At 43.5% G+C, this 27,101-nt stretch overlaps 1 protein-coding gene across 8 annotated transcripts in view; it reads right to left on the bottom strand.

The window, feature by feature from the left end:
• Nucleotides 1-27,101, bottom strand: part of KLF12 (KLF transcription factor 12) — a 256,583-nt gene that overhangs the window by 128,854 nt on the left and 100,628 nt on the right. The window contains exon 2 of one of the 8 annotated variants that reach the window (XM_075423024.1): nucleotides 9,056-9,169. The exons of the other annotated variants lie outside the window; for them this stretch is intronic. Coding sequence (XP_075279139.1) covers nucleotides 9,056-9,091 — 36 coding nt within the window. The 5' untranslated portion in view covers nucleotides 9,092-9,169. The remainder of the gene's footprint in view (nucleotides 1-9,055; nucleotides 9,170-27,101) is intronic. 8 annotated transcript variants of the gene reach the window in all.

Genomic DNA, 27,101 nt, shown 5'->3' on the forward strand with positions numbered 1-27,101 from the left:
CAAAGTCCTTTTCTCTACTACTTTCCAGCAGTAATAAACACAGTTCTTTCAGGTAACAGCAGTCTTGCAGCTTGACACTCTTGTTCAGGAACATATTACAGTGACTGCTACAGGAAAATATCTTAAAGTGAGGCTACTCTCCAGACTTTGAAACAATCTAAGCTTTTAAATGTGAGTGTATTAAGCTCATTTTCTTTGTAACACTTGAAGCTGAGCAGTTACCTTAACTGACCCAGTGAAGAGGAAAATCGCCAAGCAGCATCTCCCCGAACTGTGCACGTACAGCCAGAGCAGAGAGTGCAAAGCAGCAAAGGCAGGACGCCGCACTTCAAAGAAAAAAGTTTTTTTTTGAGTTGCAAACAGTGACTGCATTGCTTTAAACACCTAAAACATAACAGCAGATCAGAGTTTGGTGAAATAGTTCAATTGTTCCCAAAGCCTACTTAAGTGTCCATAGACATGTCCCAGGCTGCTTGTTTTACTCCATCACTACTCCAACAGTAACACTACTACATGTGCGGAACTCCTGGAAAGCTGATGCAAACTCCACGTTGACATTAACCAGCGCACCAAATACATCACTGCTCCTTTTTTTGACTATAATCATGACTGGGACAGAGCTCTTACCTACCAACAGGGCATGAGAAAACAAATATATTTCTCTTAACACCCGTGAAGTACGAGTGAGTAAGTAATGCAATAATAGATAATGCAAAGCAATGCATTATCTTCAAACGCCTTGCTTCAGTCATGCACAACTTCTAGACATCATAGCCCTTCAGAAAAGCTTTCCGGCACCCTCCTCCTTCTGATGGTGGCAAGGTATGGAGAGTTTAAATAAACATGGACACAGCCATTTTTCTGCTGCAGAATACTTGGAAAAGAAAAACATGTTCTCAAATACAAGCATGTTTCTGCACTGATTAATCTACAGGAGAAATGACTCAGTTGTTTTTTTCAGAGGCTGGGGTGGGGTGGAAATGTGACCAGCTCCTACAAGAATGGGCTCCTGTCCTGAGACAGAATTTTCTACATCCCAAGGCAATTCAAACCTAAACTCCCATGGTGAACACAGTTAAGGGAGGAAGGATTACGTGGTTGCATGATGGTACCCACCTCACCTAGAGATACTGGAGATTACAACAGCATCAGTCATTTACTCTACCCTTGCATGAAGCATAGACACGGAGGCAGGTGCCTCCTTCCTTCTCCATCTAGTTTATAAAGAAATGTTTTATTAAAAAAAAGTCCTTTTTTTCTTTCATTTCCATGAAAAATTAGCAGATGACTCAGCCCTTACAGCATTAATAAAGTGTACTCAGCATGAGACATGGTTAGAAAGTAAGTACCTCATCTTATCATTCAACTTGGGGACTGACTAGCCTTGAACAAATACCTCAGGATCTCTCTTTTCTCACTTCTAGAACTAAGCCATCATCACTGTCTAGTTCAAATAAAATAGGCCCTCAGGAATCTTCCTGCAGTTATGGTAAGCTGAAGGTAAGCACAAAATAGTTGCAAGGCTCAGACAAAATACCTGACACAAAATGCTCAGGTTCGCAGGGCTCGAGGAACAGCCCCAATTGCCTTTCTTTTCTCCCCCCAGCCACTAACCCAGATATAATCAGGGGGTAACTTTATAAATAATAAACAGGTCTTCTCCAGGAGATGCTGAAATGATGACCAAAAAAAAAAAAAACCAGGGGGAAAGCAAAAGTATTTGCTCAGCTGTACGTAGCTCCTGCCCGTTATCCATGTCTTTTTGATTTACATAAAAGGCTGTAGAAGGAGTCACCAATGCTTTACAGTTTTTGTCAAGTTTCAGACATTGGTAAGGGATTGGCAAAGTTCTGCAGAGACTGGCTATAACTCACAAGCTGATTTGCTCTTGTCTTGATACACAGAGACACCCCTCTGTTTTTACCAGATTTTCTGTTATTGGGGCAGTGTATTCTTGCTCCCGTCTCAGCTGAGATCATGTGCTTACACACAGTAATCTGCAAAACGCTTCACCACTAATACTAACCGAAGAGCACCATACCATATTATTCATGCAAGATATTATAAAAAAATTATTTCACAAATCTATTTGCTACATTTCTCCTCCCCTCTTACTCACTGTTTACTTAGCTGCTGAAATCACTACATTCCGAATGCAGACGTGAACATTACCATGAATATCAAGTAACATTTTCTGACTGAGCTACAATTTAAAACATCAGTTCCAGGCAAACAAGTGAGCAAAACTCATGAGGGCATAATTTATTAACACTGTAAAATGGACTGCTGCTAGATTTTTTTCCTCTGGTAATGACAGAGTTAGCCCCTAATCAGACGTGTGCACACTACAAGGAGTTACAGGATCACCCTAGTTCTGCCAGCTGGTTCAGGTTTTCACACTTGTTTCAGTTCTTAACTGAAAAACAGGCAAAACATTAAAGAAACATACTTTACGGTAATGATGACAGACCGCATCCTAAAACTTATTCAAAGGATGCCCGTCCCCTGCAACAAAGAAAAATCCCTTTATAGAAGATCACAGAGGCACAGAGAAGTAAGGCTGCACGTGATATTGAAGGTAGAACCTAATTAATTTTGTTGTCCTAAAAATTGAACCACACAGATTTATTGTTAAACTACTAAGAATTAGGGGTTTACAACCTCGGGAGGTGGTCTGTTACAGTGCACAGCTATCACTAATATTACAGAGTTTTTCCTTTGAAAAATAAAACTTCTCATCATGGTCTCAGAGACCATGAAGAACATATGTTTGTTGTGCTGCCTATAAACAACTTTCCAAGAATTTGAACGCTATCATTTTTTCTTCTTTCTAAACAAATACTTCTCTGTCAATGTTTCTTCTATTCGGTTATTTCATGCAATGTATTTATTAACTTGATTTTCCATTCTACAATTATTTGTCACTTATCTGTATTGATCTTCCTCTTAATGATTCTGGATCTCACCTCCAGTTTACCAATTTTAATTGTGTTTTCTGTAGCGCTTGCAGTCCAGCTTGAAGTTAACAGGTTTTGTTTAGCCACAAGAAGAGAGGGCTCAGGGGAATCTTATCATGAATGTGCATAATAAATAGCTGATGGGAGGGAGTAGAGAAGATGGAGACAGACACTTCTCAGTGGTGCCCAGTGAACAAACAAGAAGCAATGGCAAAAATCAAAACACAGAAAATACCACTTCAGCATGAGAGGGAGGAAAAACTACTGCACTGTGAGGGTTGTCAAACACTGGAACAAGCTGCCCAGAGAGGCTGTGGAGCTTCCATCCTTGGAGATATTCAAACATGGACTGGGTACAGCCTTGAGCAAGCTGCTCTGGGTGGTCCTGCTTGACCAAGGGGTTGATCCAGACGATCTCCAGAGGTGCCTGTCTGCCTCAGCCACTTTGCGATCCTCTGATTCTGTCCAGCTGCATCCTACCATCCACAAATTGATAACCCCACCAGATATATCCTTCTGCCAGACAGCATACCATCACCAATTACTCTGTACGCTTGCAGTCATCCACATAGCATGCTTGCATACGTTTGCAGTCATCCACATAGTAATAATCACACACAGAGTAAATCTCCAGATTGTTTCCAAGATGCCATATATGACTGTAACCAAAGCCCTACTGAAGTCAAGAAGGAACAGTCAGACTGTTCCTCCAGTCTAGTTTAGCTACAGGGTCACCAAGTCAGTACCTCAAGCAACCATTTCATAAAATCCATTTCACAAACTCACTGTATTCCATCATTACATATGTTTTTGTCCTCAGTACTGTAACTAGGAGATTTAAAATCTACATGTTCTATTACAAAATTATCTTCAAACGTCGAACCTTCTCTTATTCACGGCCACTTGCTTTTGATGAATTATGTGTTTGAGGATCTTTCATTGTACCGAATCTGGTTGATCAGTCTGCAATTCCAAAATCCTCCTTCTTTCTCTGCTTTAAGAACATACTCTCTACGTGCCCTCTCTTAGGGGATCTCACCTGTCCTTTACTGTTTTTATTTGGTAATGGCTCACGGATTCAAGGCTGCTTCAATAGGTGCTTGGGTAGACCAGAATAAACCCCCTCCTAAGCCCACAAACCTGAATGCATCTAACTTATGAACATGCCCTTTAACTCGCTTTTTCCTTTTTCTGCCCTGTGCTCCTACCACCTTCCTGTTAGCTTCAACCGTGCCGAGCAGCTGATCCCAATTAACCTTCTTTGTAAAGACAGAAGCAAGAAAAGTCAAGCCATATTCCAACAACTTCTGTCATCCATTATTCTCTCTTCTCCTTTAGATAACAGTCTTATCTTTCCCTCTGTCTCCCTCTACTTAAAGAAGCTTATTTTTAATTTACAAAACCTTACTTTATTGTGCATTACCTCCCTCATTATGCGTAGCTCAGCATTTTAAAAATTTGTCCAGCATGCTTTGGATATTCTTTTACCATTAATAGTCATCATGCTGAAAGCATTTGAAAACATTTCCCCCTATCCTCCCCATACTGTTGTTCAGATACTTCGCTCTAACCAGCCAACAGTCTCGAATTAAGTCTCGGCTTACCTGCAGAGAGAAACTGCTAAATGATCACAGGTTTTTAATATTCTTTTGTAACTGTATTTCAAAGCTGCGCTAAACAAATCAGTCAGAGAGCATCAGCCAAGCAGTCCACCCACGTTCGCAACCTTTCTTTACCTAATCATAATTACAGATTGTACTACAGACAGCCTTTAATAAACAGCATCAAGTTTAGAAGGAAGACATCTGTAGGGACCCTTCTGTTGCCATGGAAATATCTTCAGGCCAAGCTGTCTTTAGCTCTACACATTACCTCCATATTGACCTATTATTATGCTTTTCTTTGGGTATTAGTACAAATTACGGACTAACTCACCCCAATCGGATTATTATAAATGATATTATGTCTGACTTCAAGTGATTCCAAAGAACAAGAAGTCACAAATGCTCACAGAAAAGAGTAAATTTCTGAACCTCCAGACAAACTGAATACTTGCCTGATGTTGCATGGATTTTCTTCCACGAGGTCCTGAGCATTTTCAGCTTCCAGCAGCAACTGAGGTAAGTCAGGGCTCCCAGCAAGGAACCGGGCCCCACAACCACCGCTGCACTTTCTGAAGGCTCGCGAGCAGCTCCCAACTAAACTTTCTTTGTAGTGTTGTAAAAGTTTGGATAAAACTTCTGTTGTGCCAGCTCAAAATATTAAATAGATGACTACTTTTTGAGACTGATTAATGCAGTAATAATCATGAATGCAACAAACAACAATAACAAATGGTGTAGAACACCATTGCGATCGGTGCAATGAATGTGTACAACAGACACTGTCACATGGGGAACCTTTCTTTTTGCAGGACCCCAAAACATTTTGCAACTATGTACACATAACACTGATGAAATGCAGACATCTCAAAGGGTAGAAGGTATTAAGCAACTTACTAACAGCATATAGCGTGACAGTGAGATCTTTAACACCCACACACAATAAACAGGATCTCAGTTTTTAAGATCCCATCCAAAACACACCCACACAGCCAAGTGCATGGTATTCAATTTACTTATTTCATATAAATGAAGAATGAAATTAACCTCTGCTAAGATATGAACCATTGGTCTCAAGAAGGGTGAGGGATCCAAGCTTGAAAATTAGATTTTTCATAATTAACTATGACATTTTGACTCCTTCTCTAAAATTAAATAGGACATATTTGAAAATGTTCCTTACTCTGATGATATTTTATATTGTCAATAACTTTTAAACAGAAAATCAATCAGAAGAGTTTTCCCTACTGGCTTGAATTGTGACAGTACATTTTTTCAACAAGTATTTGATGATAGACTTTTGAAGATGATCAATGCAGTTGATGTCCAAAGCAGTACAGGCAATGTCTTAAGCAGGAACTGAATGACATGATCTGAAACCCACATAAAATAGACACAAACAGAATGCCAGGGAACATAAAGCTAAGGTTGCTGGTGCTTACCCACTATGAATTGTATCTGCTAGTGAAAAGGCTGTTCGTGGAGATGATCAGATAAAGAAAATTAAACAAAATTATTCTCTATAAAAATATTTTCTGTATTTTTCTAATACCTTAGAACCGCAAAATGAAAAAAAAAAAATCAGATCATCCAGAGTGTGAACAGTGATTTAGGATCCATCTTTGCACAACTCCTTCAAACAAAAGTCCACAGAAATCCTCCCAAGGACCCCAGAAAATCTGTGATTATTCTGTGCTCAGAAGTAACGTGAGGTTCAGTCAACAATTGAAAACATCTAAAGCTGACTTTTCCCTCTTCTTCCTTACACCTTTCGTTCAATCTTTATTTTGTTTCTGCTTCATCTTATTGCCTTCAACAACAAAAAAAAAAGCAACTCTTTTAGTAAGCATAGGGATGTGGTTTTATGCAAAGTGTAAAATCAGAAATACTTGAGAACAGGGCTGCAGAATGAAAATCTTCACATAATAATAAGTGGCCCAGCTACCATGAATACCAAGCAGGCAGTACCAGCACTAAGGAACTGACTTGTCAACTTGGTCTTTCTAGAGCAGCGCTGGCATGACGCCACCATCCTAAGGTCAGTGTAAACTGACATCGAACCCCGATGCTACGAGAAGCAGCAATCCCACCTCCCTCCTGCCCCCAGCCTGCCTCCACCCTCACGCTGCCATAGATACTCGCACAGCGGCACCAAGGAACCAGCAGGTTGAAAATAACCTCTTCCCCCCAGAAAGGGATTAATTTCTCTTGCGTATCGGTTCCGCGCTCCGACGCACCAGACATGCTTCTGTCGGTGATGGGAAGGAGCTTGGGTCAACCACGCGCAGCCAAGAAGAGGAGGCGGGAGGATGCTGCGTGCCAGCAGCAGCACTGGCTTATGCCATGGGATGGTGGCGACGGAACGAAGCAGGGCCTGAGGGCAACGCCGAAGGGTACGGACAGTGACATCTGCCCAGGCGGTGGGAGCGCTGTACAACCGACTCGCACTCAGTGGTGCCACCTCCTGCCAGTAATCCCACCGGGATCGACAGGACCACGCACGGACGACTTGTTGTGCTGCTGTCCCTCAAGCATTTTCCCGTGTATTTAATTTACTTGATCACACACTGTCACTTGTACAAAGCTCTCCATTTGTTCAGCGCTCATGACAAATGGCCACCAGCGAATGAGACAACAGGTCATACTTGTTATTTCACTGTCACCCATGACCGCTTGATGCTCTGTTTCACTTGGAAGATGCCTCTCAGACACTTTAAGTAGTATAAAAGCTTTCTCATTTATGTTGTAGAAGCACAATCCGAGTTCAGCTTTACTGAATCCCCTGCTGCCGTACGGACCCACCAGCCAGGCCTCACCACTGCGTGAAGCTGAGAACCTGCAGCGCAGAGGGCTCTGACTTCATGGGCTCCACTTGTGTTCCCAGTAGGGCACAGGAGATCTGCGCTACCTGTCCTGTCAGCCTTCCTTTCTAGAATCCCCCCCACAGGGAAGGGCCACAGGGGTGAGGCTCCAGGGACGTGCAAAACCCACCCACCAAACTAAACGGACCCAAAGCAGACGGGGCAATAATGCCAATGATAAAGTGCGGGTGGGAGAAAAGGAGGACAATGGAGACGGGCACTGAGCATCCTCCAGTCTACACTTCAGAAGCTGAAGAAGTTAAAGACAAATAGCTGAATAACAGTGGAAAGTAAATCCCAAGGCTTCATTTCAGGTGCATTATGTACAAACAATCCCTGATGAACAGCAGGCTCAATACACAGGTCAAAAAATGTAGTATTATTTTTTAATTAACAGAGAAAAACAAAGATCTCTGCAGATCCTAAATTCAATCCAATTCCAGTTAAGAACAATGAGATAACAACAAATGATCTAGCAGCATTTAGCTGCACAGCAAATGATCTCTGCTAGCATTACTGGCTTCGCAAACAATGTATCTGCAAAGCACAACACACCTTTTTCAAGAAATAGCCAATAATCCCACTAGCACTCTCCATATCTAAAACATACAAACCTCTGATTTCTGAGATTTTTTTACATTTCACAATAGACATGGAATTTTTTTTAAATATACTTTCCAGCCAGTCAAACCCTGAATCAATGAATAAGTGGAAGCAGGTAGCGGCCAGAGCAGGATGTGCACAAAGAAAGCGCCATTTCCTAGGCAAGAGGGCTTCGCACTCAGCAGCGCAGTGCCAAGAAAGAACTTGCCACTTGACATACAGCAGTCATGTAAGTGAGACGACGATGCTAATTAAATCAAGAGATTGCCACGAAAGGTCATGTTATTTAATATGTGGTATTCTTGGGCCTTTGAAGAACACTTAATATATGGCACTTCCATTTTTTAAGTCACATTTCAGAGACTTTTCTTATATTTGTTATGTCAGATCTCCGGCTACGAGGACATGCAGAATGAACTTGCAATTCTGAGTGACAAGGCAATAACATGTAATGCATGTGGGAAAACTAACCCTTACTGTGCATATACAATGACGACCGGTAAACTGGCCGCACATGTAAATGTAGCTGTTCCGGTGGTAATGGGTTATACTAGAGCAGTTGTCTTGGAAAACAAGATGATTCCTTGAAGATGCCAGATTATGGAGTAAGGTGTGTAGGATCTTCCTTTAAATGCTGCATGGAAGACAGACATGGTCAAAATGGTAAAGACCTCCTATCTTTCAAGAGTGAACTTCACTTACATTGAGGATTTTGACTAAAATCCCTTCCTGTTTTTGGCAGCGGCTGGTGGGGGTGAGAGGTTTAGGTAACATTTTTGTTTTAAGCCAACCACAACCTAAAGCATGAAAACTCATTGTAAATCTGTATCTTTCATATATAATGAATGACAACACAAATGTCTCAAGAGACCTCGAAGCTACTGTGAACACTTGCCTGACAGCGTCAGCTCAACCGTGTTTGGGCACGTTCTGGCACGTGAGGAATATGCAGGGAGGGAGCAAAACAGAAAAAGCCACCACACAACAAATCCAACGTGCACCACACAGCTCTGGTTCCCCCCATGGGACTCACCTCCTCTAGCTTCAGATGTATATTTGACACCTTCATCTCTGCTGCTCAACCTCGCACTTGTTCTACCCAGTGGAGAAAAATCAGGGGGCCAGAGGGTAATTTGTCTTGCCTGTCCTAGAGACGAAGGATGATTAGCTCAGACACTGCTATTTAACATTTAAATACCTAACTTACTGAAGGAGAATCCTGCATCTGTTATTTAAAAAGCTATGTTAGCACTGGAAAAAAAAAAAAAGGCTACAAAGCTGATCTGAGAAATTAACATTCAAGGTTATATAAAGCAGATAATATGCCTTGGTTTCAGAAAAAGATGACTGAAGCCCTATGATAAACATCAAAATTCTGATGGATTTTCCTGGTGGAAACTTCCTTACAACTTGTGCAACTGGCAGACAACAGCTATAAAGTGACTGAAAATGTTCATGTAACACCTGCAATTAGCACCACATTGCCACAGGTATTCTGGAGACCAGAAGCATTAATCAGTTAAAAGATGGATTAAACAGTTTCACTGGGAAGAGTTCATCAGCGGCTACTAAACACAATGGTCCAAGTATAGCAACGGGCTTAAAATCACCTAAAAACTGCTGACTGATCAAAGTTACGTCCAAGGAAGGATCACACAACATGGATGTTTTACATCTTCCCTGTTTTCTTCACCCATGGAAACGCTGCTGGAGCACGTGTCCAAATGGACCCTTGGTTTGACTCGTTGTGGTGGTTATAGTGGCTCCGAATAAATCACAGAATGGTTTGGGTTGGAAGGGACCTTAAAGACCATCTAGTTCCAAGCCCCCTGCCACAGGCAGGGACACCTTCCACTAGACCAGGTTGCTCAAAGCCCCATCCAACCCAGCCTTGAACGCTGCCAGGCAGAGGGCATCCACAACTTCTCTGGGCAACCTGTTCCAGTGTTTCACCACCCTCATGGTAAAGAATTTCTTTCTTATAACTAATCTAAATATACCCTCTTTCAGTTTAAAGCCATTACCCCTTGTCCTAACGCTACATGCCCTTGTGAGAAGTCCCTCTCCAGCTTTCGTGTAGGTCCCCTTCAGCTACTGCACAGCTGCAATCAGGCCCACTACTGCTGCCACCTCACTCCACACAACTAGACTTAAATCATGAACTGCTTTAATGCACAGTATGTTTCACCACATGCCCACAGAACAAAGGTTTTGGGTTGTTTTTTTGTTAAGTGTCAACTTAGCTCCTTTGTGGATATTACCTCTCAAACTTTCATGCCGCGTACTCCGTCAGATGCCATGCGATACAAACCTAATGAATAGGTTGTGAAGCATCTACATTGTCATGTTCCCAATAACAAAACCATGAAAGATGGTTTGATAAAGGAAGTATGAGATGAAGGAACAGTTTCTTTCTTCAATACAAGTTTGTTATTTTTCCCCAGTTATCCCGAGCTTCCAGCGGCCTGAGGGCAGGGCTCACACCACTCAGCTTCCACAGTTGAGGATTTTCCAGGGGCTGAGGGTTCAGTGGCTACCAGGCAGCAATGGCAATTTTGGAGACCAAGGTGCTCCCTCAGTCTCGTCCTTTGCCCCACTGCCCCCCAGTGAGGCTACCTGATACCTTGCAGTTGAAGTTAGCCAAGGCATCAACCAGGGTAACAGATTTACAGAACGTTTATTCTGGGGTTGGAGGATTAAGAGCTGCACTGGGATTTAAGAAGTGTAGTGAAATCCACAGGGCTGACTGTTAGATTTTGAGCACGTTTTTATTTTTAGACTGAGGAGAGAGGACACGGGGTCAGTACAACACAGTAAAGATGAGACCACACATATCAGATGTAAAGGCAATTTTTCCTATTTGGGACACAAAGTTCATTTGAACATTATCTAGTGCAGCATTCATCTCACCCCCCAAAGAGAGCAACAAAACAAATACCTGTGTTTTGCAAAAGGCACAGACTTTTTGTTCTTATCGGGACGCAGTGGATACCGTTGTTTCCAGTCTATGAATTCTTTACCTACCTAGAGGCTGGTTAGCCCAGATAAACTCTCCTCCATACATTCTTCCCTGACAACTGAACTCAGATAAGGTTCTCCAGCTAAAATCTGACCAGATGAAGATGTTCAGGGCATTCGTGACAAGAGTGCTTTCCTTGGCCCAGAAGAGCCCAACCATCTTTTTTCACCCCCCCGCCACAAAGCTTAGGAGAATGATGATTAGCTCTTTTACTTCCTCAAGGTCAGGCTTGAAGTGGTGGGTAGCAGTGAACTAAATGATTTACTTAGGAGGAGACACACTCTGAATTCAAAATTAGACTGAGCCTTTAACTGAAGCTGGACTGTAATGAATACATGTATCTGTATCTCATAGGAGGAGGGTGGTTTTTTTATTGAAAGCCTTAGTTGAGGCACTTTTTGCCTAGAGCAAACTGGCAAGTGAATTTTAAGAAATATCTATAGAAATACACCAACATGCTACAGATAAACAAAATACTGAGAACAAGAAATGCATAATGGGAACAGTCTTATGCACACCGAAGCTCATACTGAAAACCCCAGATGCCGCAAATGCTTCAAAACCTTTATGCTATATGAAACAGTAACAACGTCCAACTAATAACAGTATTATCCATACTGATCAGTGATTTTTAAAAGCTGACCTGCTCAAGTACATCCCGCTGTTGGCCAATGACCTTCATTTTCAAGCCATTCTGCTAGCACCAGGCTCTATCCAAGTTTAAACACCGCAATTTCATGTTTGGCGCATCACCTCCAGGTTATCCAGTTCCTCATACAAAAATGAGGGGCTTATTCATTTCAAGTTCCTTTCTCAGGATACATATTAAGATTGCATTAACACTGTCTTATTACTCATTAATAATGTTCCCCAAAAAACAATCCTATGACTGTAGAGCAAACAGAATTATGTTGCGGGTTGTATCTTGAGCTTGAGCTGTGTAGTCTCCTGTTGTTCATGCAGACAGCAGTAACTGCTGGTTCGTTACACTCGGAAGAGAGGTAATATATTGTGTGAAGTTTTTCCTCCAGGTCTGTAAAAGGCATCAGTCTTTATGTTTCTTCAGTGTAAACTTGCAAGTCATCTGCTCAGGGGCTCTGTCAGGTTTTACAGGAGCAAACAGAAGCCAGGAGAAACCATTCCCACTTCCAGAGACTCACTAACTCACAGATGAACACATCTCATCTGTGGAATGTACTGAAGAGGGAAACATGATGTAGATCAAGATTCCCTCCTTGAAATTACTATCTCTGAAACTATGTGAAACAAAAGACCTCGCTGCTGAGGACGCCTCGGCTCCCGGAAATATCTAGGGGCAATCAGCTGGGCATCAAAATAAATAATGATACCCTCACACCATTGTTTTTGCTCAGTCATGCCAGGACGGTCTTACCGCTTCATGCCAGATGATGATGCAATAAATCTTAACAGATCTGTGCCACTGCACCTTTTTTTTTTTTCTTTTGCATGACATGCTTCCAAGATTTCTAGCATGCAGATACATCGCCCTCATAAAGAAAGGCCTTGATCCTGCGAGTCCATGCGCGACTCAAAAGGCTGATGCACCCCATTACCAGAAACAGTGCAGGCTGACCAGAGGTGCTATAAAGGATGAGCCGCAGACATAGCTCTCCACGGTGTTTAAAAACCACCACTCTTCTGCATGTGCAGTCCCTCATGCTCAGAAAGACAGCTTCAAAAAAAAAACATAACAAAAACCAGCAGCAGATTCTGTCAGAAAAACTGGGTTGCAGGGGAACCTCCGCATCACCCTGATCAGGGCATGCGACTCTGTCGCGTGGCTCTGCTATTTCAGGTAACGTCACTTAGCCATCCTTCGCTGGAGTCCAGATGCCTGCCTTGTTCAGTCGTTTAGCACCTGCAAACTCCATGGCGAAGCCTAAATCGCAGGGTTCATCCATGTGGCATGACTAAAAGCACAACCCATGAGTAAGGGTAGCACATACCCAAGTATTTATTGCCACTCTTCCCCGTCCCTGCACAGCCCTTCTACTTTGAGTCTGCTTTGGCATTTGCTTGACTCCTCAGAAAGCCAAAATTATTGCCGTTTTTTTCCCCCAGGCTACTTTTGTGCCAGACTGGCAAGCTGAACTGGCTCACCGAGTGATCCCACAGGTACCAGCGTCAGCTCAGGGATGGCAGTTGAGGAGTCGGGGAAAGGAGAAGGTGGGAAGAGCAAAGGAATGGGACAACCTCTTCCAATGCCTCACCAAGCCTCTACTACAACTAATGGTAAGATTATTACTCCAAGCAGTATTAAATCTCGGTAAGACTGGTGAACACTCACGTTGCCCTTCCGGTAGTGTAAGTCTAGTGAAGCCACTGCACTCTTGTGTTTGGCCGGTTTGCTAAAGTCTTACCCTGCCAGAAAAAGCAGAGGTTTAAAACACCAGCGCAGACAGGCAGAAGAACCTCGTTAGCTGCTGCCCGTTAGCTGCAGCAGAGGAGCAGAAGCCACCAGCCCAAGGGCAGGGTCCCGGCGGCGCACAGCAGAGCTATCCGGCCACGCCGGGGACAGCAGCAGCCTTGCTGCAGCAGCACAGAACTCAACAGGGGCTGACTTACCCGGAGACCCTCCCTACTAACACCATTCGGCTGCTTCCCATCCCAGAGGTGGCCCATTTCGGATGAAGCATTTTCAGCATTTCAGATAAAGCATCACTGACTTTCCCCCCACTCCCCCCCTTTATCTAAAGTCAGAAGGTTTTACAGAGCTACAGGCCACACGCAAAAAAAACACATGCCCACAACTTCCAGGACACCTGGCTAATCAGGGTTTAGAAATAAATACTTGTAAGAAACGCCAGTGTTGTAAATTCCTCTCCTCAGCGTTTTCACACTGTGTTAGAAGCGACACGGAAGACAAACAGCAAACGTGCCAGTCAGTGATTTAGAGGGAAGACTCAAACCAGTTGCTAGGGAAGCCAGACTGGTGGAACCCTCATCTGGCTGCCGCAGCTGCTCCAGGTACCATCCACACTGGGCTGGGGCCAGGCTGCGGCTCGGCACCGGCACCCATCGTGCAGCGCGGGCGAGCCCTTCCCAGGCCGGCAGCCGGGCACAGCAGCGTCTGCTACAGCGCGGCAGGACGCTCCAGCAGAGCGATGGCCGGGGCAGGATTTCACAGCGGGGATGGCGAAGGCCGACTATCAAAACATGTAACCTTTTGGTTTATCACAGGGCATGTTTTTCTCTTAAAATTCCCACTCAGCAGTTACTCATTACCAGTTTCCTCCCGTTAATTACGTGGTTGGCATGGCAACATATTCCCACCCTGACTTTCTACCCCTGTGCCTCCTTTCAGCTCCCAAGGATGGCGAGCGTCACCGATCCTTCTCCACCCTTTCAAGCCATTACTGTCCATACCCTACTCCTTCTGACAGACTTTTCATTAAACAGCAGCTGGCACCCACAGCCATCTCATCCCCCGCCTTCCGCAGTGGAGCTGGGGACTGAGCTGCAGTTCAGCAACACACGCTCAGCGTAAAGAGCAACTCCTAAACACGCAGGGGAAGTAGTCAGGGCTCGGTTACTGGCCTGTCGTGCATCCTTTACATAAAAATATTACTATTTAGGAGAAAAAGATTTTTCCCGTTTAACATGAGTATGGCAAATCCATCTACTGACACTCCACGCAAAATTTTTCAACAGTTATTTTAGCATAGCATGCACTCAAAGTACATTTGCTGATGTAATACGCACTCACCGTTAAATTCCAGATAACAAGAAAAAACACGTATCTTTTCAGAGATCATGTGGTTCCGTAAATCGTTTGAATGGAGTCAGGCAACATACTAAAAAATCAGGCTACAGACAACCAACAATATAACCTGTCTCATACACATTTCACAACATCCTTCCATTTGATATGAATAAAATTACTCCATGAAGAACACTAAAATTCACTTATTCGCAAAAAAACTCCTGTTGTAAGATGAGTTAGAAACGGATTAGTTAAATAGTAGAGTTAAAATTAAGAACAAGCATCATATCTGACATGTAATACATCACTCTGCCTTAAAAAGCCAGGAAATTTAGTCCAGTTGATCTCTTCCAATTATTTTAAGGGTTTTTATACACCTCAATGGTTCTAAAGATTATAGTAGCAGTTTTTATAGATTGAAGGTTCCTGCATGCTACCCTGGTCCCAAGTTGGTGCCGTAAGTAACAGAACTCCATCTGTTCCTAAAAACTAAGCAGGTATTTACGTTCACTGCTGTATGCTGAATATTCAGTACCTTTCAATAACAAGCCCACAGCATGCTTTCCACTGTGGAGCAGATATTTCCTACTCTGCATATGTGACTCGGATTTACTTTATTTTGAGTACCGCTTGTTTCTTTTTAACTTAGGCTTTTCAGACAGGAACCTGCAAATATCAATTTACGAGAAGCTGCAAGTGTTTCTCAATAATCCATTTAAAGCTATCAAATTTCTAGATAAGCCAGCTATTTTATTGTTCAGCCTTTGATAAATATTTGATCCTTTTCTGTCAACAGTAAGGTCCCCGTCTAGTCAGTGAAAGCGGGATGAAACTCAAGGAGTACTCTTGGGTAGGCTAGAAACATTTGTGGCATTTTAAACCAGGAATAAATTAATGCTTGTGTATTCAATACTAACAACATGCGTACTTATTTTATGCTAACAGCTGTCTTAAATTGCCACTTTATCCCATCAATACTCTGAAAGGCTATTCAGGAAAAAAAAATTCAGTGTATTTCATGTTCCAGATAAGCCATTCAGCCTAAATCCATTCATGAAAACGAGCACGCAGAGCAACAAAGGAAACAAACTCAGGCTTCAGTGAGCCAAACTACGAACTGTTTTCCAAGAGCAGAGGTAAGTAATACTTACCTTTCCACTCCGGATTTTTTTAGTTTTATTCTCTAAAAATGAATACTACTCAGAAGCCAACCGGAATAGTTTCAGCTTCTATTCTATTTCTATCTGCTACTTTCAAAGCTTCTTATCATGAAAATCAATCATGTTTTCTGTGCCACGTTTGCGCAGCGTGTTTTACCTTGAGGACCATACAGCACTGTGGGTGTTGCAGATCTAACACTTTAATCAGTTTATACCTGTACCCGCACTGGGAGCTGTGAAACAGTCTGCATTTAGAGAGAAAAACTCTTTAAGGTGTTCTAGCTTTTTTCCCCTCTTTTTCTGGTTTAGAGCACATCCCTGCACACGTCTGAACTGGCACAACTATAGAAGAGTTCACAGTGGACAGGAGCTTCCCAAACCAAAGTTCTGCCATAAAAACCACAGCCTAGACCACTACTACCTCCACAGTGGGCATGTTTTGTTGAAAGAGGATAATGACGGAACTTTCTGTGCTTTTTATTCAACAGTACGACAACATATTAGTATACAAGCCCTAAGTATCCTATTGAACGTAAGGTTTAGAGTCCCATGAAGTTATTAGACAGCATTCTTCCACAATACCCAGGTAGCCAAAGGAACAAAAAGAATCTTTTGCATGTCACAATGTTCTCAACGCTGTAGCTTCTGTCCTCCCCAGAAACCTCACTGCATCGACTCTCTAAAAATCCACAACTCGGCTCTGCTACGACTAATGGGAAAATAAATCAAGTGCCTGTCACAGGAAATGCTCTCTTTGCCACTGCCTTCTCTATCACTAAATCTTAAGCTCTTATTGTAGTCTCCGGACGGCAGCAGGCAGGTGCAAGACAGGTTAAGGTTTTACAGGTCAAAACCAACACCACAACCTCTGTTTATCAGGAAAATCTCCATGGAGCTCAAAAAACAGTGACATCTTCCAATACTAAAGGTCAGTATCTGCTCACATGGTCCCCAGTCTGCACGCCCACAGATACTGGAGAGTGCACAAGGGTAGAATTGCTGTATGCTTGCTGTATGCTTGTGCTTTCTGTAGGCACATACTACGGGTCGCCACCATATAGGCAAGAAGAACTTTTCATCTGATCCACTGTGGTCGCTCTGGTATTCTTACACAGTCCCGTACAGACAAAACCAAAATGACCACTGTTTGCGTGGAAAGAAGAACAGGCTGGAGCTGTGGTAATCAGTGACAGCTTTGGCGTAATGACCTTTAAGCAACGGAGTTTGAGACCCTGAGGAGAGTGAGGAAAGGCAGTAGCAGAGACCTAGTCCGAATCGATCCAGACCCTTGACTATGGGAGAGCAGAAGTCTTCAAGGAACTAAGTGGGATCCCATAGGAGGCAGCTCTAAAAGGGCCAAAGAACACAGCAAAACTGGAAGATCTTGAAGGAAAACACCGATGTGCAAGAATAGTGCATCCCACTACTCAGAAAATAAGAAGTATCAGCAGACCAGTTTGGAAGACGTGGAACACATGACGGAGTTCCAGCGCAAAAAGTCATTATAGCAGGAGTTGCAAGCAGGGACAGAATATGAAATACGAACACAGAAATATTGCACAGGCACCCAGGGATGGTGTCAGGAAAGCCAAAGCTCAGATGGAGTTCAGACTTGCAGGGAATATCAAGGGCAACACCAAAAACTTCTACCAGTATATTAGAAGTAAAACGATGGACAGGAAAATGCGGGCCCGCGGCTGAATGGGGCGGGTGAGTTATCGACAGTGAATGCTAAGGCCAGGGTACTCCATCGCCTTTTCTGCATCAGCCTTCACCAGCACAGCCTTGATGCTTAGAGACAGGGTTCAAGGAGCAGAGCCACCAGTCACAAACGAAGGTCAAGTCCCAGTGACTACTTGAGAGGACTCAACCCACACAAGCCCATGTGATCCACCTTGCTGCATCCGTGGGTGCCGAGAGAGCTGACGATGTCCTTTCAGCTCCCTTCTCTACCATGCCTGAAAGGTTCCTGAAACCACAGGAGATCCCTGACAACCAGAAGAAAGCAAATTCTCCTCTTCAGAGAAGTCCAAAATGGCGACCTGGGGCACTACAGACCAGTCACAGTCCATGGAAAAGTCACAGATTCCTCTGGAAACAGACTTCCGGGCACCACAAAGGAGAAGGTGACTGGGTACAGTCAGCATGGATTCACCCAGGGTGAAGCATCTGATATCGCTAATGGTACCCAATGCTACCTCTTTTTCCTCAGTCAACACTTGGCCCTCCTCACCAAGAATTCCCTGGTCCACAGTGCAACACAGAAGGTCACGATTAATCTTGTATCAGTTTACACCTTCCTGTTCACAAAAACCTGTTCAGTACTAAAAAAGCAAAACCACCACAGAAATCCAGTGGAGGCGACACGGAAGCACTCAGAGCCACCAGGCAGCCCGTACTAGAGACCTACCATGCCAGAAGACGAGCAGGCTGTATCCAAACCATCTACCTGGCAAACAGCTATCAAAGAAAGTGGCAAGTGTGTGGAAGGGCACCTATGGTACTGAAAACATAAACAAGCGTATCTGTAATCCAGAGAGGAGAGGGTGATGCTGCCGTCTCCCAAGGACAAGCTGAGGCAACTGCTAGGGGTTCTCCAGTAACTCACCTACCGCAGTGACGTAAACTCTACACACAGCATGGCAGACGAAGATCAACGCCAAAGCCAGTGCCTCGGTATCAATATTGATCTCCAGTGTAAGTTATGGAAGCAGCGAACAGGCTACAGAGGCCGCGGGAGCAGCCTACGGAGGCAGGACACGGTGACACTCGCGTGGCCGGTGTCCCCCGAGGAACAAGGGGAGTGGAGGCACTTGGAGGAGGCCGGGCTGGGGAGGCTGACCCAACACGAGCCTTCCCATGATCAAGCCTCGCTCGAGAAGGCCTGCAGGTCCTCCTCCGCCGTGTTCCCAGCACCTCTCCTGCTCCCCCAGCCCCCCGCTCCCTGCCCACCCCAACGGGCTGCGGCTCCACTGCCCCGGCTTTTTTGCCTGTGGTTCCTAGGATTTTCTGGTATGTTTCAGCGACGCGACCAAGCAGTAACAACATTTGTAGAAGGATGTCTGTGAAAGCGGATGCCCCTAAATAACTTTTTATTAAATGCTCATCCTCCCACCATGAAACAAAGGGTGGGAGAGGGGAGCAAAGAAAGGGAATTAAAAATAAAAAAACAAAAAAAAACACACAAGAAAAAACCCTCCCAAACCATGAAAACATGATCCTTAAAGTAATTTATGTAAGGGTTCATCTCCACAGGGAGAAATAAGGAAAAAAGCCAATAATGCTAAAAAATATACAGCTCTTTCAGTACTTCCCAGCAGGATATAGAACAAGAGTAAAATATACATTAAAAAGACTATTTATAAGGCAACCTCAAATAGAAAAGAAGAGCTAAGAGAACATCAACAAACAAGTGAAAACTAGAAGTAATCCCTTCTCGTAACAAACAACAAAGATTAAAATAATTTTGATACTAGCATAACACAGTGGCATTTGTCTCATGTTGTTCAAGTGCTCTGTGATACTGTAAATTATTGAGCTGTACTGGCTTATGCTTATTTTTCTTAAGCTAGCCAGTATATAATAAAAATAAAATAAGAACGCACACTGACACAATACTTCTCACTTCAAGTATCTCAGTGTCCTTAAAGAAACAAAAGTATAGTCATTATCCAAGTGAGGACCAGGAATACAGAAAGATTTCACCTCACCCTGAGCCAAAACAAAGGGAAAGGGCCAGAGCCCAGACACTTCCATTCCTCTCATGCCAACATGCCCCGTTGATCAAAATGCACACCATCATAACGAAGTGACTACTCTAATGAGCATGTGAAAAAAAAAAAAATCAAATAAATTCACTGGTGAGTAGAACAAGATGAAGCGTAATGATTAACTTTTCTCCTAGCAAAAGGATTTAAAGATTTTGTGGTTCACAGTTATTTCGCTGAGAAGTTTCAATGAAAAACGTGTTAAAGAAGGAACTCTGAACCATGAAGAAGCTCCTGTGCATCAGCAGGTCTGCTTTACCCAGCTATATACATAATCACAGGCGGAGGTAAATGTGAGGTACTTCAAGGTAGCTTTCTTGTTAATACAAGGGGGATTACCTAGCTTGCCTTCACTCGTTTCTCCATAGGAGCCGAGGGACTATGCTCGCTTGGAAGCTATTGAACTTCACTGCAGTTGCAACCTGCATTGAACTTCAGATGCCCTACCAGGTAAATCACCAGATCAGAAGACTAACTGCTTTTTAGATGCCAGCAATTGTTTTGCACGAAGTCTAAACCTCACCTCGCTGGATCTGAGAACTGCACTGCTACGTGAAACGAGAGACCTGTTTTGACTTGCAGTGTGGAGGTGCAATAGGACTTTAGACTACGGCGCTGCGCACCAGCTGAGGTATGGCGTGCTCTGCACGCCCGTGACTACAGCGTTAATACCTTTCTGGCAGGATGCAAGGAGCAAAATTCTGTACCGCGTTGGTTCCCCAATTAGGATTGCAAAAGAGATCAAAATTACAGTTAAGCTGTGGATATTGGAATCCCAAAAGAAATCTAATGTGGAGCACACACAAGAGTCATTGGAACTGGGGTTACCAGGGGGAATGGCAGTAGTGCAGATATTTAGATGGTTGAAAATCTTTCTTACGCTTTTTCTTTTTTTTACATTTTCAACTATTTTTTAATGCAGTAAAGGAAATGTTGACCTTTCACCTCTCCATAAAACGAACAATTTTCAACCCAAAACGTGGATTTAGAAATCCACAGTAACCAAAGATACACACCTTGTATGTACCATGCTTGTTTTTCTTTATGGCTAGAGTTTCTCAGCCGAATAAATCTTCCATGAGATTCCCATCATAAGCTCTGGTAGCAGAGCAAGCTGAGAGGTCATACATCATCGGAAAAAGCGGGCTGGCTTCAAGGTGAGCTCACGGAATAATTGACTGGGGATAGAAGGCAACCAAACTATAATCTCACGACGCACATCAGTACTATGTTCAAATCTAAGGGTTACTTTCCTTCTCCCAAAGCCAACGTTATTTTTTCAGTCCATAAAAGCACACCAAACTCTTCTCAGTTCATGTATTTAACATATGATATATTGTGTAACTGATTTTACTACAGAACTGTAGCAATACTGAGTTATACTGATTTCTGGGTAATATCACACATTCTCTTTGAAGCTCTTTCCAGTCTTGCAGATAAAATATTATCCTTCTCCTCTACAAATACATCCTCATAAAATCTAATTTTTCAGCAAGTGAAATAATCTTCTTGCCGCACCTCTACTATTACAGATACGGGAAACCTTTTCTCTGGCATGCCAGTGTTAGCTAAACATGAGCTTTTTGGAGCAGAGATCTTTCTCAGCTTCACTCCTTTTAGACTTGCTACCACCTTCCTAATATGCATGATCATTATTACCTGAAGATACCCATTAAAACAGCGTCTAAATACAACTTCCGATTAATCAAACCAAGATATCCAGGGACTGCCTTTTATATAGCACCTAGCGCAGTGGAGTCCTCACCCACGACTGAAAATCTCCCTGTTCCTACCACCCACGCAACAACCGACAGCAGACAGAACAAGGAGCGCATTCCCTGCACCGCTCTATAACAGCCAAATTAAGTGCCTAGGAACGGAAAGCAATGGCAGACAGCGGCTGGCAAATTAAATCTCAGAGGATCTGCGATCCTTTTCTTAGTGAGAATTTCGGACTGCATCATACATCTTACAACACCACCTGCATTTTCTATCTGTAAACTCGGTTAGCTTGGCAAAAAGACTGCCTGGCAAACCTAGCAGTGAGTGTGCTGAATGAGCTGGTTAAGCTATCATTTCCTATTAGTCTTAAATCTATTACCTTTCTATTGCACTTCTGTGTTTGATCCCCGGGGAAAAAAGGAAAAAAAACCCCACAAAATAAATAAACCTACACCTACAACCACAGTGCAAAACCCCCTTAGCTCTCTATTCTATATGAGGGCTGATTTCCAAAGGAGTAAGCAACACGTGGAAGACTGTAAATACTCTGTGTTTGGCAAGGCAGCAGTGCAGAGACATGCCTGAAGTAGGTAGTTTTGGTCCCAGAAGCAGTAAAGGTGCCTCAGGGTGTAGTTTTAGGTACAATTAACCAGCTCTAACTATGGACCTGTGTCAAAACGAGCACCCACGACCTTCTTCCCATCTTTCCTCTCTCCACAGAAAATATAGAAGATATCCGTGATTTCCTAACACTGTGACTGCAAGATGCGTACAACCATTCCCTCTCTCCTGTTGGGCTGGGTTTTCTTGGATCAGCGATCAGTTGACCCAACTCTCCTCAATGTCATTCAGTCACTGGCAATGGATACAGCAAGAATGCCAGGCTGAGAACAAGTTGTAGAAAGTTGTAGGAGTTGGCTACCTTTTATCCCTCACGTGAGAATTCCACTTCACATGAAACAGCACCCATAGCATTTATCAGCTTCTGGTGCTTCACTTGGCTTAGCTAATCCAGCTGATGTAGCTGTGGTGCACCCTTCTGGGATGTATCTTGCACCCTTTCGGGCTGCACCATACTCCCCAAGCACTGCTGAAGGATATAGCTGTATCTGCTCAGGTACGTCTCACGTGACATCGCATCACGCCCTGTCGGTTATGTCCTTAAGGGTTTTTGGGATCAGATCTAGAGTTTTTTCTGAAGGATGTCATACATTTATGGCTCTATAGAGCAACTAATGAAATGTATCAGCTGTGTTTCTAACACCTTAATAACACTCCTTGAGTATCATCTATTGCAAAACAAAGAAAATCAACAGAAATTCATAAGGGCTGGTTTCTTTGCAGAAGAGATTGATATATGCGCAGTGTCCATATGCCGTTTTTTTCCCCAAATCAGTCGTGCTAAACATTAAGTAACTCAGGAAAAAAAAAACCCACAAACTTCAATTATTTGAATGAAGCAGAGATTCATAAATTACAACAGCAAATACTAGAAGTGCTCTTTTTTCTAATAACACAGAGAACGTACACAAGCTGAATGAATGAATATAAAACAGTTTCCCATATAGTCAAGAAGCAAGCTTTGTTATTGAGACTATTCTCAACTGAATTTCAACAGGTATTTTGGGAAATCTTTGAAAATAAGACAGATTTCTGTCACTATTACCCAGGCTGAGGTAGAACATGTTTATGTATAATATAAGCATGGATGGCATTCTTCAGACGCGAGACGACAAGATAATTTAGCTTGAGACAAAAGACACAGAGAACAATATTGGTGTGTTAAAGGGTTTTGTCATTTTAGTCGTTCTTTTCATAATTCAGCCACGATAAGGCATGGGAATGGAGATGGATCAAGCAGAACTAGGAGGTGAAATCAGAATAAGATGCATAATCTTCAAATAATGATTTGAGGGGACAAAAAAGCAGGCACAGGAATAGATGAGATTGCAGATCTGGAAACAAAAAGGCTGATGAAAATTAGAGGTTCATTCTTCTCTGTATTTGAGGATTAATTGTGGGACTGAAGTCTCACATTCATACCTCCTTTTAACAAAAGCTTACGGCCCAACTCTGCAAACACTTGAGAAACTGTAACTTCATGCGCCTCAGTCGGACACATTTACCAGTTTTTAGAATCTGGGCCACATCCTGCAATAACCAGCAAGAGCTTCAGACTTCGCACCGCAGCCATCCAACACTGCCCATCCTAACTTCTTGATAGCAGCCATCAGCTAACAAATCCACTGTCCGGTCTGTATTACCATTCAGATTCATCCAGCCTCTGCACATTTTGACCACGAGGAGTATTACTTTTCAAAATAGCTTTTGGCAGAGCCAAAGAATGAATATTTTTCCCCTGCTGAAGTAACCCACCTTCACCTACATGGGGAGGGACCACCTCCTCTGGAGCTGCTTACTGACATACAAAGATCTTACCGCAGACCAAAAGACCTAAAGCTGTAGGTCACCGGAGGATATTAAATGATAAGCAAATTCACATTTCTAAAGTAATTCTACCAATTTATTAGCAATGCTAGCTCCTGTTCCACAGTAGGGGAGATAATAACGAAGCCTTGTTAAAGGGCAATGCGGTATCTTTCATGTAATGTCTGTCTTTCATTTGTGATAAAGTCATTAAAGCAGCACTGTGTCTTCCTGAAGCCTCAAACAATAGTCTGCATTAAATCTCCTGTGCAAAATTAAGGACAGTAGTTCACTGCAAAAATAAGCATCTGTTCTTGCTAATGCTGATGGCCTTCCAAAAATCATTAAACTACTCTAAATTGGTGACGATAAAACAAAGCAAAACTCTTTTAACTTTTTCCAAAGCAAAAAGAAAATCCATTTCCCTTGTAAATATTTCTTTGTTCTAAATTTGCCCAGTAAGCTATACCTCATTAGGCATGTCTCCCTTTCAGGCTGCCTAAACCCCATTCTCCCACAATCACCTAGCTTGAACTGAGCGTCTTTTAAATCCAGGTCTGTCTTAACTGCATCGAGTGCTGCCCACCTCTCCTCTAGCCCCAGGCTGAACGGACCCGGCACAAAGGGCATTGCCGAAACACAGGCGGCAGCTCCACTCTCCTCTCAGCCTCAGCCAGGGACTGGGCTGGTTTGCACCGGGAGTAGCTCGCACAGCTTCACTCTCCCAGGGCTACCCTAAAATTTCAGCTGGATTGCACTTTCTTCGTTCGCTTATTCCTTCTGCTGTACGGCATTTATTGCATTTTAAATCCACCTTCGCTTGCCCTAGCTATGCAACACTTCTGCAGTGTAAGGACTAAGAGGGCATTTAAGAATACTTCTTAAAAACTTTTCAGGGGTATCAGCCCAGGCTTGGACACAGAGCAGCCAAACACAGTGCAAGACACAAATGAACCGTGAAACAAAACAAAACATCTCTTAAGAAGCAGGTTAAAGATCCTGGAGGTCACGCGCAGACAGTAGGGAGGAACCTTACATTACACTTAACCTCTCCTGCAAAAAGGACTCCAGTAGGAAAAACAAAAACAACATGGGAATATAACAGATTTATTACTTGGCTTGGTATCCAAATACAGCAGCAAATGCTAGTCTTAGCTCAATGCCTTGCTCTGTCCTGGTTCTCATCCACATCATGGGTGACTTCTATCACCGCCACCACCACATGTAGTCAACAGATAACACCTGGTAAAGACTAGGTTAAGCAGAGCCGCACAGGGAAGATGAATTTCTGATTAATAAAATGCACACACACACAGTGAGATGGTGCCTATTCCACTGCAGCCTTATGCCACAAAAGGTAAGTGAAGAACCATCTTCAGGTTAAAAGCTGGTACTGTTTGTATGAATTCTGGGTTTTTTCCCCCCTCTCTCCTATTGCACTTTGGTTTTGGTGAAGTAGGTGTAAAAGGAAGGGGAACACTACTTCTTTCTGAGCTTTTTATTCCTATGTTGTCAAGTTACTGCAGTGGTCTCTCTTCATTCTACCAAGGTTGCCTAGCAGTGGTATTTTCTGCAGCTCGAGTCCATAGGTTGGTGGGTTACTGGTTCACAAACTGTAATGAGACACATGAATTTCAAAAGAAAGGCTTTTAATATTAGTCCCAGGATAAACACTTAATGTTTAATCATTAAACTCATCAAATTATGAAAAAAATTAAAACCTTGGAGTAAAAATGGACTCAAACACTGCGGTCACATCATCTGCTGAAGTAATCCACCACACCAGCATTGTACACATAACATTACGACAATTCCCATTTGAAGCAAGGATGTAGGCATTTAGCTTATCTCCTCGAGGCCTTTGAGCCAAACCCAGAATCACAGGGGCACCTTCTGGCCCCAGCTCTTTGCCAGTAACTCAGTGCTGGCACCGAGCAACTCCTGAGAAAATCTCCGCACCTTTGCCCCACCTGCATCACGTAACGCATGGGATGCCATGGGACCACGCAGGGGAGGGGGCACACCGGCCCCCCAGTGGGACCTGAGCCAGCACCAGCTCGCTGTCCCTCCAAACGCACACGCTTGCCTCCACACAACAACTGCCCAGGGTGCAATTAGACTCTCCTCTAATGGTTGCTCTCTCCTCAGGCCAATACTTGACGAGCCAGGGCAGCGGGGAGGCTGGGCATCCCACACAGCACTGCATACAAGCACGGCCAAATGATTTCCGCGTGCCCCCAGCAAGGCCCTTGATGCGAATCCCACCTTGGAGGTCACGCACCACAAGAGACAGCTAATCAAGGCACATCTGCCGAAGAAACATCTTTTCTGGCTGACATATTCATGTGCCCTGCAGGAAAGTGTTCAGTATCCCTACAAGCAGTAGGCATATATCCTTGAAACCCACAATTAACTTAATTCCAATATCAGACGTGGCAGCCTCCGACACCCCAACAGCAACCTGAGGAGCAACCACCCTAGCTTCACCATGCGTCACACAGCCTGCTCCCGAAAAGGCTAAGCAAGATCCTCACACAGCACCACGAGGGAATTATTCTTCTCACGGACCTGCTGCCATTGGACAGGGCTGCAAGCTGATGCTGGATAAATTCAGATTAAAATTTGGGTGCATGCTTTCACAACAAGAATGGGTAAATACCAGTATAGCTGTGGGAGGTTCTTCACCACCATCAGTTTTAAAATCAGTAAGATGTTTATTTGAAATCTGGGCTCAAACTTCAACAGGAGACAATTCAAAGTGATCCTGTAGCCCTTCTCCCACCCCCTCCAAAGTCTCCTTAGCAAAGCATGGCAGCTTAGCACACTGGTTGAGAGTCACTGGTGCTCCAGGCTCTTCTGGTTTCACTACTCCACAGTTATCACAGCCTTCAGGATCCCCTAACCACAGACGGAACTTTCTTTTCAACTTTCTTGTTGAACTTTGTAACAACAAGGGTGGACAAGGGAAAACCTATGGATGTCATCTATCTGGATTTTTGTAAAGCCTTTGACACGGTGCCCCACAACATCCTTCTCTCTAAATTGGAGACCCATGGATTTCATGGGTGGACCGTTCGGTGGATAAGGAATTGGTTGGATGGTCGCAGCCAAAGGGTAGTGGTCAACGGTTCAATGTCCAGATGGAGACCAGTGATGAGTAGAGTCCCTCAGGGGTCTGTACTGGGACCGGTGCTGTTCAATATATTTATCAATGACAAGAACAGCAACATCGAGTGTACCCTCAGCAAGTTTGCAGATGA

The sequence above is a fragment of the Opisthocomus hoazin genome, chromosome 1 (assembly GCF_030867145.1).
Source record: "Opisthocomus hoazin isolate bOpiHoa1 chromosome 1, bOpiHoa1.hap1, whole genome shotgun sequence".
Classification (NCBI taxonomy): domain Eukaryota; kingdom Metazoa; phylum Chordata; class Aves; order Opisthocomiformes; family Opisthocomidae; genus Opisthocomus; species Opisthocomus hoazin.